We start from the raw sequence: 14,995 nt of genomic DNA, 5'->3' as shown, positions 1-14,995 counted from the left end.
GAGAAGATATTAAATGGTCCACATTGAACACTAAATTAACCATAATATTTCCCAGTAAAAGGTCAATCACAAATCCAATTTATAAACACTTATTCTTTGTTTAAAAAAAAAAGAAAAAGAGCGTATGCCAGGACCACACTTACCCAGATCTCCTTGAACACTGTTGTCATGGGAGGTCCTGCTTGATGTGGTGGACTCCCCATCACTGGGCCAAGGTTGGCCTGCTTTATGTACTCTGATCTGCTCAGTAACCCCCACCTGCTCCTTCAGACGCTTTTGGGAGAGAGGTGTGGGTGGGCTGCTGCTATCAAACGATTGCTGGGAAGGTGAGCGGCTTTTGTCCCTGAACATTGGATAGGTTGTGGGACTGGGGGAGACATGGCTGGACGGGCCTGAGGAGAAGTCCTCTTCGCTGGATGTCAAGTTTTCATTGGAGCTGCAGTCTGGAGTGTATCCTCCTCCTCCTCCGTCGTCATCAAAGCTGCCGGGGGAACAGGAGCGCCGAGGCCATGTTAGATGCGTGTTCTCATCTATGCTGTGGTCTCTTATGTGGATCACTCGAGTGTCTCCTTCAGTCATCATTCCCCCGACATACACGCTGGTGTATGGTTGACACTCAGCCTGTGTCTCAGATTTTCCTTCTGTGGAATGGATCACGCTGTCTTTCAGGGAGCGATAGGTGACCTCTGGTTCGGCATATGACCCATTATAACTGTAGTTCCCCTCAGTGGATCGACCCCGCTGAACACACTTGTTTAAGTCCCCTGTGGTGGCTGACAGGTTCCCTGGTACAGAATGAAGAGACCTCTTGCGTTCCATCTGCATGGCCTGACAGCCAAGCGTGCTGATCTTGTCTGACACTTCCCTGTCGTTAACTTTGACCAGTCCTCGTTCATAATGGTATTCCATATTCACATAGAAGGGTTTCTCTGGTCCTCCCATCGCAGACAACCCTCTGCAATCTCCAGCTGTGTTTGAGTTGGCTCTCCTAATGCGCTCAAAGTTGGATCTCAGAGCCGCCACTGAACCCGGCCCCACTGGAAATTCGGTAATGTCGGACTCTTGCCGCACAACAGGTGTATCTTCGCCCTTCTGTTTGGCACCCACAATCTCTGAATATGGTGCCCACTTATCTGTCTTGCCAGGTGCTGTCTGTGGCCGCACTACTGATACTTCCTCTTTGTGAAGGTGTTCATCACTTGCCTGAGGAATCTTTTTAAATCCCCATCGCTGTCCATCATAAGACTTCCTTTCTTTTGCAAGAAGAGTCTGCAGGTAAATCATCCTAAAGCGTTCTTTGTTTACTTCCTTCTCCAAGTGTTTGATGGATGTCTTGCATTTGTCCAGCTCCTGTTCAATATCCCCCATTGAGTTCAGCTCCATGCATGGTGGATCAGTATTAGGAAACTGGGCTTTCCAAGCCTCCATAAATCCAACTGGTTCGACCATTGTTAAGCTAGACAAATTCTATTCACAAGAAAAATCCCCGAAAACAAAATGTGAAGCAAATTGTGTATGTTCTATAATCTCCATGATCCTGTGAAAAGAGCGGAAAATTTCTCGTTCCACTTTCCAATTGAGAATATCTTCTCAGTCTTTACTTACAGACTCATGCACTCCACCCAAAAAACATCACTGGTAAAATCCAAGTCCAAAAACATCTATCGTTGTCCTTGTGCTCTTTCTTTCGTTCATTCTCGAGAGCCTCTGTCTTGTGTATTTGCTGTCAGACTGACTGGCAACACTAGTGTTTTGGCTCCTCGTCCGAGAACAACCACAGCAGAAGAGGCGGGGCATCCGTGTGTGATTGCTGCACCGTGTACAAATCACGCATCACATTAAAAAAGACAAGAATGCAAAAGTTAGTTTTCTTAACAAATAAGACCGTTATAGAAAACAGTTAAAACACCACGCGAGTTGTTAAGCAATGTGGCAGAGGCAAACTGTTGTTTTGGCCTTTGTTATATCAGTCGAGGTCGAAAAAGTAACTTTTCACCTAACCTTTCTCTCCCATAAACCCCTTTCTAAAGTTTTCCGAGTCATTTGGAAACAACATCACATCATGCAGATTACTCTTGGTACTCCAAAGGCCATTGTGTTGCAATTTTAAAGCTGATCTTTCCAAATAAAAAAATAAAAAATAAAAAAAATCCAACATCGCCACCTGACGGTTTAAGAGTTCAGAGGAGAACAGCACGAGTGTTCAATGACTACCTCAACAATATGCAGAAGTCTCAGTTATCTATTGTATACTATATGTATAGTGTACGGATTGCATATGTTTTGTTTTTATTTGCGAGGTTTATTAAATACATTAGGCGCATTAAAAGTATTTTGAAGCTTCCATCCGATTGGCTATCGACCCGGAAATCGTTTCGTGTAGCCACGGCAACTGCACTAACGCGAACAGCTAGCGATGCATTCAGGTTACTCTTGAAAGTCGGGAATTTTGTAAGAGCACTAAATAGAAAAGCAAACGGGCGCCTGTTCGTCAGATTTTGTGAAAACTGTAACTACAGCATAGCTAGATATGATATCAGAGCTCTGTTAATATATAGCTATGTAATTTCTACGGCATTTGGTATGTTGTATATGTATTGTAACGACCTTGTTGGTTTGTCTTTGCGTCTGAACAACCCTGTATTTCGTGAACTCTTCTTTCTAAAGACTTTCCAAAGGGGAGGCAGCATCTTTCAACGTATGGTATTGAAATGACAAAGGGGATTATTTTATTTAGGTAAAATAGCTCCGGTAGCAGAAAGCTTGAATTTCCGACTTATTCACGCCATTTAAATGCGTCGTCAGTCTTGAGGCGGACGTTCTATGCTAGTTAGGTTAGCAAAAGACTGAGTATTAATTTGTGAGGGGTTTCTATTGACTATACAAACAACCTAAGAATCACTTCACGATGAGCGAGCAACTAAAATTTATTGTCGAACAACTGAACAAAGATCCGTTTAGGAAAAACTTTAATCTAATCACGTTTGACTCCCTCGAACCGATGCAGCTGCTCCAAATTTTAAATGACGTTTTAGCTGAAGTAGACCCAAAGGTAAGCAATGTGCAGATTCCTACTCAACTTGGTGTTATATTAATATACTCCAAACACGATTGTCATGCTATGACAATTTCCAATCAACCAGTCAACAATCTTATTTTCAGCAAGCTATTGATATTCGCGAGGAAATGCCCGAACAAACCGCCAAGAGAATGTGTACTCTGCTTGGAATGCTGAAATACAAACCACCTGGCAACCAATCAGAGCTGTAAGTTGCTATGTTTACCGTAACATGAAATAACTGATATAAAAGCACTCTTGTGTTTGTGAGGACCATTTCTGACTCAATGTTTTGCTATCAGGAGCAACTTCAGACAGGGTCTTGTGGTTGGCAGCAAACCTGCTGTGCATCCCATCCTGCACTGGCTTCTGCAGAGGGTCCCAGAACTAAAGAAGAGAGCTTACTTGGCTCGCTTTCTTGTTAAACTTGATGTTCCTGCAGAGTTTTTGGCAGATGATGTCATCAGTGATACATATCACCAGGTTTTTTTATGCACCAAACTTCACTTGACTTATGTATGAGGACAGCAAATGTGCTAATGCATACATACATGTATGTTGCTAGTATGAAGAACTGGTGGAAGGATTTAAGACCAACCATAAGGAATGTGAGCAGCTCAGGACATCAGGGTTTTCCACAGCAGAAATCAGAAGGGTAAACATTTAAAAAAAAAAAAAAAAAAAATCATCTCTTCATAGAAATTGTAACTGTCAAATAAATAAATGCATTCTTATCTTCAATGTATTTATTTATGTTTATAGCTTTTTGAAACCAACACTATACCTGTTGAACTTTTTTAACTGTATTTTTGTTGTTTCACAACAGGACATCAGTGCAATGGAGGAGGAGAAGGGTCCACTTATTAAACGTGTGGAAAGGTTGAAGAAGCGGGTAAGTCAACTCCCTCAAGAGGGGCCCATTTGCTCTTGTAATGCTCGTAGGATTTTAAGATTCACAGAGGAATGAAAACATAACCCTTGTCGTATTAGCACCTGCTTTGGAAGGCCTAGCAGGTATGTGACAGCTTGTAAAGATGTTTTGACACACCAGCAAATTAATGAGCTGTTGATCTGGCACCCAAGTCATTCCAAAAGGTGAAACCAGACTCCCTATGTCGCACGGTTATATATGGAAAAGAGGCGCTGTCCACCTTCAGATAATGTTCCATCATAACAGTGTGCATTGGTTCCTCCGCTAGGTGGAGTCAGTGTCCAACCATCAGCAGATGCTGGAGCAGGCCAGACAGCTCAGAATTGAGAAGAAGCGAGAGGAGCATTTGGCCCACCAGAAGCAAGAACAAAAGAACCAAGTAAAACACTCACTGCTCTGTTTAATATCAACTTTAAATCATGCATCAGTTAATGGTGTGATCTGTCTTTTCTTTATTTTCCTTGAACAAATGCTGTAATGTTTTTATATATATATATATATATATATATATATATATATATATATATATATATATATATATATATATATATATATATATATATATATAAAATACTAAATATCAGCTAAACACTTGCCTCACACTTTATTAGCGTTGTAACAGATAACATAGTATCTGCAAAAAGAATACTGTCAGAGGTCATCATTTGTAAACAAAAACGTACATTTAATCTGTTGATTATTGTGGTTATAGTTTGCATTGATGTACAAATGCACCCACTTTAAATTGCAATCCATGCTTATACGAACTGTGATGACTCCTTACACTCTCGTATCAAGAGACATGGAATAAACCAATTTAAAGGTGCGCATATACTAAAAATACAGCATTGTTTGACACTATTCATATCTGCAGTACATATTCTTTAAAACCCAATAAATAGCCCATGGATTAATATAGTATATATTTAGGGTAATTTATACTAATTTTGTCCTTGGCCTGTGTTAATAATCAGCTGCTTGCCTTTAGCTTTTTCAGGCAGAGCAGAGGCTGCAGAGGTTGCAGCAACAGTTAAAGGACATGCGGCAGGCTGCAGCTGATTCCAGTCCAGATAGTAAGTGTTGCTCTCTGTTTCAGCAGGACACAGAGCAGGGTCACAGGATCATCAAAACAATTGCTATAAGATAAGATGATCTGGTGTCCAAATGCCTTGTTCTATTTTTGTTCCTGTCACAGTGTTTGTTGTGAGTGAGCGCGGTCCCAAGAGAGGAGCAACTTTCCAATTTTAGAAAGGTTTCATTTGAAATGCAATCATTTTCCAAATGTATTGAGGGTTGTCTTCCCCAGGCCTAATGAAAAGGCTCGAGGAGGAGATCAAGATCAACTCGTACATGGTCTCTGAAAAACTCCCCAAAGAGTTGGAGATCCTCCGACGTACAGTTCAGTACCTTCAGAAAGTGGCATCAGAGCCCGCCATGGGTCATGGTGATCTCCTTGAGCTGGGGAACAAGGTCAGGATGCCACTGTCAAGTCTGTATGCATTTAACTTTATTTTTAAGTTTCACATCTTTTTTTTTTCCAGATTAAGGAAGTTGACTCTCAGATAAATCAGTTGATTGAGAAGAAGATGATGAGAAGTGACCCTATAGATGACAAGCTGACTCTATACAGGCAGCAGGTGAGATTTGAGATTTGATTTGCTTTCTGGAGGCTTTGACTCTATTCTTTTAATGTGGACTTATCCTGGCCAGTTTTCTGTGTCTTCATGTCTTGGGTTCTTTATTCATTGAAACATTCACTTTACTTACCAGTGGAGCCTAAAACCTTTCATAGTGCAAAAATTTGTGAAACAAATTACTCCAAAATGTCTTGTGTTCCACAAAGACATCCAATTCAGAGGAAATCCCTGAAGTATTTGTTAATTATGTGACGTCGTTTCTCTCATCTTCATTGCCTCAAGTTTTTCCCTTGAACATTGCACATTTGCAAGAACCATTCTAATCTGACTCTCGCAGGCCTCCATCATCATCCGTAAGAAGGAAGCAAAAGCTGAAGAGCTGCAGGAAGCAAGGGAGGAGTTAGCGGCTGCAGAGCGAGAACTGAAACATAGGACAAACCAGGCACTGACCTCCAATGGAGAAGAGATCATCCGGGGTGATGAGGTACCAAGTCTGTGTGCTTGCTGCAGTCACAAGTTAATGCACTCATTCCAAAAAAAAAATTCCCAATGTTGTGGGGCTAGAGTTGCGCAATATACTAAATCAACTAATCTGTATCAGTCTCTGTTGTTGACATAGACTAAGATCACTCACTTTCTTGTACTTATGTATATATTCAAACCACACAAAAAACCACAAAATGCTATTTATGGTCCTATCCAAACACAGACTGCTTACTGTCTTAACAGTACTCATCCTTTTTCCCCCACTCGCCCCCGCATATTCATGAAGATCTATTAATAGAAGCCAACTGAGAAGAACCAGAACAAGAAACTGGACTGACCAAAATGCCTGGAAGTTGCCTTTTCCCTTGTACTCACTTAATTCAACAAAACACTTTTTAGAGGCCTATAAGGTTTGATCTTCATTTGATCAAACAGCAAGGGACTTCCAAACATTCTTGATGTCTTCTTGAGAAATACTCAAGTAGAAATACTACTATTGACAAGGAAACTAAAACCTGAGGAGGTAATCTTTTTAGCTTTGGTCTCTTCATTCTGTAAGCTCACAAAAGGGAAGGTGCAGTATTGTTTAGTGTTCTCCCCATTTAATTCATATACAAACATACCCATAATGGTGCATGCAGCGGTCAGCAAGTGGATTCCAATCATGTCAACGGAACTGGCGGAATAAGATAACGGGCTTTATATGCCGTGACAGCTTTGACAGATCTATCGACTCTATTTAGAATGTTGTTTATAAGCAGAGAGCCACCGACAGATGAAAACAGACGGCGCTGCAGCCAAATTGTGGCAGGCAATTTTACAGTCTGTCTGATAAATCTTAAAGGGGGAGTCAACCCCAAAATTTTCTGTTCGGTAATATATTGTGTGGGCCCGCAGAAGTCTAAATATGGCATTCTGATGAATATTGCGGTTGTGGATATGAGTTAAGCAGCAAAATTCTCCCGTTTTTATCCAGCTCAGGAGGTGGCCATTTTGCTGCTTGATGTCGACCGAAAATTATTTTCCAATTGCCAGGTCTCAGGACACAACCAATCATGACTTGGCTTCAGAAAACTGGTGAGCCGTGATTGGTTGGCCATCCACTGAGCTGGATAAAAACAGGTGGATTTTGCCTGTTCAATACATATTCCACAAATGAAGTCAGAACACTGTGTTTCCATTAGTTGAGTTGCATAGAACATACTATTACAAATAAATGTGAGGGTTGACTTCCCCTTTAAAGAGCAACAGCGATTTCTTGATATTCTCTGTGATCTGTAAACAGAAGAAAAGTGAAGGCCATAGGGGTCCAAGAATTTTCTGTTGCCACATTGAAGTGGTACAGCCCAAAGTGTACTTTTTGTCCTTTCTACAGGAGTCCACAAATCTTGGCTGAGAGGATGCTGTCACTACTTGTTGATTGTACACTGTTGTGACCCTTGACCTCTCTGACCTGCTACTGTGGCAGAAAAGGGTGAATTTTGCTGTCATTAAATTGGCATGGCAAACATTTAGGTGTAGCATCTGTCACAAGTTGACAGACACAGCTGATGGACAGCATGCGTTTCAGCAATCTCTGAGACATTACATCACTCATACTGGAACAAATCAGATGCTTTGGCATTCAGAATTAAACAGCTGCTGTCTCCACTTTTGACAAAAATACAAATGCGATTGAAATGAGTCTCGTTAAATTTATTTTGTTATAAGAAAGTAATCAGTTGAACAATCCAGTGGACAAAAAGGACTCCATAATTCTTCCCCCCATTTATTTCACTCGTACAGAAGAGGAATTCAGCTACAAGTGTACATATGAACATGCACTAGTTGGTTAGTGTCATACAGGACGCATCAAGTATGCAACCTTCTTCCATTTATGGCTTGAGTATTGATAAGCAATCAGTTGTAGTAACAAAGAGGGTCCTTTGCTTGTATAAGTTAATGGAAAATATCTTGTCCACCACTGCTTAGCAGGCTCCTCCTCAGTCACAGTGGAGATGATCACTTTATCAGCGGTATTTTCCATTCTGCTTGTTGTGTCATCGCATCACCTGCCACCCATCAGCTGCAGAGGGACGACTGCATCTCGTTGGCCTGTCAAGTTTATCAACTGAGCACATCACACAGCTTAAATATAGTAGTACTATTGCAGTGAAGAGGGGATCTCCATTTTATATTCTGCTCTCAGTGTCACTGCTCCGCTCGTATTTGTACTTCACTTTAGCGTGGTCAAGCGTGTTATGAGTGAGCTGCTTGTTGGTAACAGGATTCCTTTGTGGGAACACACTGTCAGGAACACTATGGAGTATTATTCTTCTCTGTTAAGTCCTCTCTCAGCTACGACTGCCCTTGATGTCCTAAAATACACCTAGAATATACTCTCTGAACCGTCCCTCCACCCACTGTGTCTCACATCAAGCTTCTCGGGTCCCCAAAGGACGTGAAGCACATTCTGTGTTTTCTGGGACTGTTCTCTCGTGTCCTTGTTCATTTATAGCTGCTCTTCATTGTGGAGGAGCTTCAGTGTGTCCCGATAGACAGACAGACAGAAAGACCCTCGGGTTGGGGCCCGAGCCCACGTCCACTTGCAGCTGAGATTCTGCCAGATGGAGCTATTTGCTGGACGTAGCGTGCCTGAACAGATCGAGTGACTGTGCTGGATCAGGGCACGGGCCCTGGGGCCCCCCGTCTGCTGTTTTCGAAATCCTTTCCTCTGCTGACCTTGAGCAAGGCATTGGACAGCATGCGTCTGTATTCTGATAGAAGAAACCAGGAACCAGCAGAAGATTGTGTGTACTTGTTGTCAGAGTTTTGAAATCAGGAATGAGAATCATTGAAAAAAACACAATCAAAGATTAAATATATTTCGAAACTGTTTAACCTCATTTGACCCTTGTGTTATTTCCAACTGAAAGATTCTGGCTGGTATCAACTCTTGACTTGAATTGTCTTCTGTTCCCTCCTAGCTGAAACGTTTGGTGGTGAAACTGCGAAGCAAGGGTACAGTTTACAAGAAGAAACGTCAGGAAATTGCAGAGCTGAAGGCTGAGTATGGCGTTCTACAACGGACCGAGGAGATTCTCAAGCAGAGGCATGAGGCTGTCCAAGAGAAACTGGTAAACTAAAAATGAGTTCAAAACCCGAGCAACATTTTTGTTTTTGGGTAACTTCCATCATTTCTTGCAAAGCACTGCACATGAATGTAAAGTCTTTTTTTGCTACTGATCAGTGCGGCACACAGCATTAAGGGTAAAATATGAATGGAGCAGTGCGAGAACTGTTCTATCAACTGCCCTTGAGCAAGGCACTCAAGTAGCCGTTCCCTCGGTGCTGCGCATCGGCTGGCTCCCTCCAATCGCTCTGTTTTCAGTAGATCTCCCCATTCACACTGGCCGTGTTAACACTGGCGTTCTGGAAGCTTCCTGGAAATTGCTTCACACCTCTTTGTGGTCCCAACGCCTGACTTGTTGATAGGCTGTCTGAAAGAAGCCATGCAGAGCTGCTATTTTTGACAGCTGCATCTGCCGCCCCTGCTCTTTCTGCATCTCTCACTGGGAGTTGTTAAGCTATGGCAGTTTTCAGTCTCATCCTTTGGATGTGACGGGTTAGTAGTTCTTGTAAGCTACAGATGGAAACTGTTCCCCCCTTGAAGACAGTGGGCCTTGTGCAAAAATCAACTACAGGGTGCAACCACAATCAAATATTTAACTGCTACGCAGTTGATTTTGCATCTTGTCGAAGGAGTGTTTGCATATAGAGGAATTCAGCATGAGTATTGTGATTTATCAAACCAAAGACAAATTGTGACAGCGGAAGCGTATTACTTGTGGATTTTTTTTTTTAAAAAGCTAACAAAACGTCTAGTTAGCTGTGCACTTTTGGAGTTACTCAGACCCATTTGTTTGAGTTAAAGCAATTCAACTTTGGTATGTCCCGTTTAACGCCTCCCAGATTGAGTAACATTTGCTTCATACCATAGTTGACGATGACTGAAGGAAAAATAATGGAAAAATCTATATGGCAGACCTATGCCAAGTCTCAAACATTAATAACTGTGTGAAAATGTGGTTTTCCACCTCTTTGTTCATTCCTCCTACTTCATGATAGTAGACAGCTTAAACTGAGTATAAGATGTTGGCGACTGGCAGGCTGTACCATTTTATTTATTTGCAGTTTATTTATTTATTCATGGTTGCATTGATATCCTCATGCTCCATTTGGTTTGGTACTTACCCTGGAGGGTGTTTTTTTTTTTTTTTTCCTCCCAACACCAAGCACTTGTGAAAAACTTACTTTTGTGTTCTTTTTATCAAGGTTGACTCTTGTCTTCTAATTAAATCCAAAAGCTGCACATAATCTATGCAGCATGTGTTATATCTATTACCCACAATTAATTCTGAATAAATGGAAATTGAGAAAATTAATTGTTTTCCAACTAAGATACTCGGTACAATAGTAAGTTGAACATTTTCTGGCTATTTCCGCCTTACTTTGGGTCATTAACTTGCCAGATTTCTCTCCCTTGTGTTCTGGAAGCAAACTGTGGAAGCTGAGAAGGGTATCTCCGGCTACAGCAATACTCAGGAGGAACTCGAGAGGATGTCAGCCATCAAGAGCGAGCTAGATGAAAAGAAGGGCCGCAAACTGGGTGACATGTCTGAAATGGTAACATTACTCAGGATAGAATTTGATGAATCTTGCTATTTTACTTTAGAGAAAAAAAATAATCCTCATTGTGACTGTTGTCTCTGTTCTCATAGGCGAAGCAATTAAATTCACAGATAGCGGAAAAGAAGTCGGCTCTCGCTCCAATTATCAAGGAGCTGAGATCATTGAGGCAGCAGTGTCAGGTGAGCATAGCTGTTTTACTATGCAACTATGATACCATTCTTTACTGTCATCATTATTTTGAATAATTAATTTTTACAAAAGGAAAAAACACTATCCATCGTCTCTTTAAAAATACAAAATACTGCAATGACTTGACTTATAATACAGTAGTAAATCGGAAAACATTGTACATCAGGGTAGCCACTGTGATGAGACATTAGTCCATCTTAAGTGTGAGATCAAATGGATAAAATTATTACTGATTCCTGTTGGACTTCTGTATCGTCTATTATTGTGACACTCTGGTATTTTAGCAATCCTTTACGCGCTCCAGAAATAAAATGCTTGAAGGGAAAGCCCACCACATTGCTCCGCTAAAGGCAGAGGATTAAATTTTCCTACATGTGTTCCATCTTCCTCTTCAGTGGCTAATGTCTACCAATGAAACACTGCAACCGAAGGACAGAAATAGACTTTGTAAGAGAGGCCATTGTTGGTTAAGTTGCTCAAAGTGATTCTGTGTTTTGAGTGGTACTATAATTGGACAGTGTTGAAATTGTCTTGGTATGATTTTTGTACAGAAAAGTGAGCTTTGTTTTGTGTGAGAGGAATACTGACTCTCTGCTCCATTATTTTTCCAGGTTTTAAATCAGGAATATGAAGAAAAGAAATCCCAATACGAAAGTTGTGCTGCTGGTCTGGAGAGCAACAGGTCAAAATTGGAGCAGGTATTGTTTCTGTTGTTGTTGCTTTTTTTTTTTTTTTTCTTTTTCCAAAGTCATACTCGTGTTTCTTTACTGGGTATTGCAAATAACATTTGTATTCACAGGAGGTGAAAGCGTTGAGAGAGGAGACTGCACAGGAGGAAAATCGATATCATTACATCAACTGCAAGTCTGAGGTAAGAATAAGGAGCAGGCAGCCAAATGTCGACTTCCACAATTCTTGCAGCAATAAATTTGAAGCCTTTTTCTGAGGCCTGCCCACCCACTAGGCTGCGGCATAGCCAAATTAGTCAAGAGTAAGCCAAGTGTTAGGCGCAAATGATAATTCTCTTGGATTCAACTGCTCCTCTTCAAAGTGGCCAAAAGAACTAGATAAACAAACTGTCAAACATTTCTCGACATGAAACATAATGACAGTAAAGCATGAGCACACAGATATAAAAAATAAAGATTGCCAAGACATGTAGGAGGATTTTTTTTTGGGGGGGGGTCGGAAGGTTCGTGTTGTTTAATCTGTCATAAATGTAACAGCATTTCAAAAAATGATCATCATACCAACAATCATGTTTTGTGGTGGTACTGTGATGTTCAGGAACTGCTTTGCTAATTCTGGACCTGGATGACTTGCTGTGATTGATGGAACCTTGAATCCCATTCTTTACCAGTAAATCCTTAGCTAGTTTTCTAACTCAAACTGAAGTGCACTTGGATTCTGCTGCAGGACTACAGTCCAAAACACACAAACAAGTCAACTTCTGAATGGCTTTAAAAATATATAGTGACGGTTTTGGAGTGGCCTAGTCAAAGTTTAGTCAAGACTCGAATCTGATTGAAATGCTGTGAGATGGCCTTTAAAAAGTCTGTTCATGCTCAAAAACCCTCGAGTGTTGCTGATTTTTTTTTTTTTCTAAATTTTGAAATTCAGCAAGGAGTTTAGGGGGGCAAGTATGAATCACTATTTAAAATCCACATTTTTTTTTTTTTACTTCGGTTATGATTGTCTGATACACTATTTACATTTGTTTGATTATCTTAAACATTAAAGTGGGGAACCCACAATAAAAAATTAGAAGAGGGCATATGGTTTTTCATGCTCTCTGGTGTTGATCCTGTAACAATTTGACTCCATTTAAACTGCTCTTTTGTAAAAACCTTTGAGTTTTTTATTTCCTCTTGCAAACTGGTTTGCTCAAACATTCTTTTAGTATACGGTACATTTCTCATCTGGTATCGTCTGTGATTGGTCATCTGAGCAGCAACTGTTTGATACCTTTAAGGTTAGCCCAGAAAACATGTTGCAATATGTTAAAAATGAACCGGATTGTTGTAACAGCTGTGTAAGAAGGACAGAGGTAAACCCAGTCTCTTCAACTAGGCTCCTGCTAGTTCATGAGTTCATCTCTGTCTTTCACAGGTCATTGAGATGCAAATACAGCGGGCGGCTGAGGAGATGAAGGCCTACGTGTCCTCTGATGTCCAGGAGAGGAAAAAGGCCATCAGGTGAGCACGCTGAGTCTGGCCAAACAGCTGCTTGAAAGTTTAATAACCTTTTATACCCTCTGGGAGCTCCTCTTACGTCATAGTCAGTTGAGCTTCTGCACCCGCATTATTTCATTTCGCACAAAGAGGCATCTGAGAGTTCCTAATCACTTATGATGGAACCAAAATATGGATTAAGGGTATATGAGAAAGCACTTTGAAAACAGTGTGTAAGCTCTTTTGAATTTGCTATGGCCTGCATGTGAATAATACCCTTGTTTGTAGGGAAGTATACATGAAGAACATTGCAGAGCAGGAGCTACTTGGCAAGGTGAGTTATTTACTCAGTACATTTTTTCGAGAAATTATTTTCAGTGGATACATGAGGTGAGATGTTTGAAAAGATGAATATGCCATGTTAGCTTTTTTTTTTCCCCCCCTCCCACGTGCACTGCAGAAGTTGCGTGAGAAACAGAAGCTGGTGCGGGAGAGCCACACTACTAACATGGAGCAGATGAAGATGTGGCAAGACTTGGAGCAACTGATGGAGTGCAAGAGGCAGTGCTTCATTAGAGTGCAAAGCGAGGCATCTGTCGGTCAGGTTATCCAAGAAGGAGGAGAGGATAGGCTGGTGCTGTGAGAGCTCACATGATTTCAGTACTTCCTTTTAAACCCCACTGTCTTGTTATTTAATTTATTTAGTTTAATGGCTTTATGAAAATGTATTAAAAGCACTATTTCATCAATCATTGAATAACTATGTTTTAACATTTGGGGACAGTTTTCTTACATGAGCACAACCGTCCATGACAAGGTTTGAGATTTACAATGTTTTAACGCTCTGTGAGCCACCAGACGTTTTGACACGTGATTAATGTACTGTCGATCCAAGTGTCTCGTGATAACGGCACACATCGTGGAGTACCGGTGGCAATGGTCAACTATTTTTAGCAGGAATAACATGACCTTGGACTGTTTCTTGCCAATTTTGGAGGTAACTTGCTGTGTATGCAATTAGCTAGTTATTCTTTTTTGTAGAAGTATTGTTTTCATACATTTGAAAATGTAAGCTACACTAGGTTATGTTTCTGTGTTTTATAGGATGTTATGATGTCATGTTAATTTTGACTGGTAATGTGTGTTTTAAAAATACAATGTGCAAGAATAATGTCAACAAATGTTAGATTTTGACTTTTGTAATAAGGAACTATAATGGTTTTGCAATTAAAATGTTCAAAATCCAATAATTTCTTTCAATTTATCCATCCAGACCATCTCTGCTGACATTGAGTATGAGCTGATGTACATCTTGGAATGATTACCAGTCAGAGCTCATTTACACTGACATCCACACCTATCATCTATCATTGTAAAGTACTCGCTGGACTAAATTCAGGTGTCCAACTTGATTTGTTCTTTTATGCTTCATGTTCCAAGTAATGTCTTGAGCGAGGTTTCAGGGTATCTTTTTCTAATCTGCTGTTGACAGCGTATTAGGCTCTCGTGCCAAACAGACTGCGTGCATGTTGACGTCCAACTGTGGAGTATCATGTTATTTTTAAAGCATCTTCGTTCAAGGGCCTTATTGAGCTGTGAAAACAGGTGATGCACGTCATCCCTGTCAAGTTAGGAAGTCTCTAAAGAGCACATCTGAGGTCATCTAAAATGTTCATCATCAACATGGTGTGTTTACAGATTTAATGTGTTGGTGTGAAAATTGATGTCATCTTTAGCAACACATTTCGCATCGTGAATGTATGGTGACTTTTTACTTCCGGATTTTTGTGTTTCCCTGGTTTGAAGTCAGGTGACTGCGCCCGTCCAATTAGACGAGTCCACATGCAGAACC

General features: G+C 40.8%; 2 protein-coding genes across 2 annotated transcripts in view; one reads left to right on the top strand and one right to left on the bottom strand.

Annotated features, from left to right (window-relative positions):
• si:dkey-91m11.5 (PH_BCR_vertebrate and RhoGAP_Bcr domain-containing protein) overlaps window positions 1-1,768 on the bottom strand; it is a 28,536-nt gene extending 26,768 nt beyond the window's left edge. Inside the window, exon 1 of the mRNA XM_049716687.2 lies at window positions 144-1,768. Within this exon, the coding sequence (XP_049572644.1) occupies window positions 144-1,449 (1,306 nt within the window). The 5' untranslated portion in view covers window positions 1,450-1,768. The remainder of the gene's footprint in view (window positions 1-143) is intronic.
• A 954-nt stretch (window positions 1,769-2,722) lies between these two features.
• Window positions 2,723-14,393, top strand: ift81 (intraflagellar transport 81 homolog). Its single transcript, XM_049716690.2, has 18 exons — window positions 2,723-3,052; window positions 3,163-3,266; window positions 3,361-3,541; window positions 3,624-3,713; window positions 3,885-3,950; window positions 4,258-4,368; window positions 4,978-5,062; window positions 5,296-5,459; window positions 5,531-5,626; window positions 5,964-6,110; window positions 9,079-9,228; window positions 10,649-10,777; window positions 10,873-10,962; window positions 11,584-11,670; window positions 11,772-11,843; window positions 13,082-13,167; window positions 13,432-13,477; window positions 13,604-14,393. Exons 1-18 carry the CDS (start codon window positions 2,909-2,911, stop codon window positions 13,784-13,786), a joined length of 2,031 nt encoding a protein of 676 aa, XP_049572647.1. The 5' UTR covers window positions 2,723-2,908; the 3' UTR covers window positions 13,787-14,393.
• Window positions 14,394-14,995: the final 602 nt, after the last annotated feature.

Source organism: Syngnathus scovelli, chromosome 3 (assembly GCF_024217435.2).
Source record: "Syngnathus scovelli strain Florida chromosome 3, RoL_Ssco_1.2, whole genome shotgun sequence".
In the NCBI taxonomy this organism is placed as follows: Eukaryota; Metazoa; Chordata; class Actinopteri; order Syngnathiformes; family Syngnathidae; genus Syngnathus; species Syngnathus scovelli.
Note: the sequence above shows the minus strand (reverse complement) of the source record. Positions and strands in the feature narration are given on the sequence as shown.

Coding starts and splice junctions, on each gene's coding strand:
- ift81 (XM_049716690.2), top strand. CDS start 2,909: ATGAGCGAGCAACTAAAATTTATTGTCGAACAACTGAACAAAGATCCG. Junction 3,542..3,623: donor TCAGTGATACATATCACCAG/GTTTTTTTATGC, acceptor GTATGTTGCTAG/TATGAAGAACTGGTGGAAGG. Junction 11,844..13,081: donor ACATCAACTGCAAGTCTGAG/GTAAGAATAAGG, acceptor TGTCTTTCACAG/GTCATTGAGATGCAAATACA.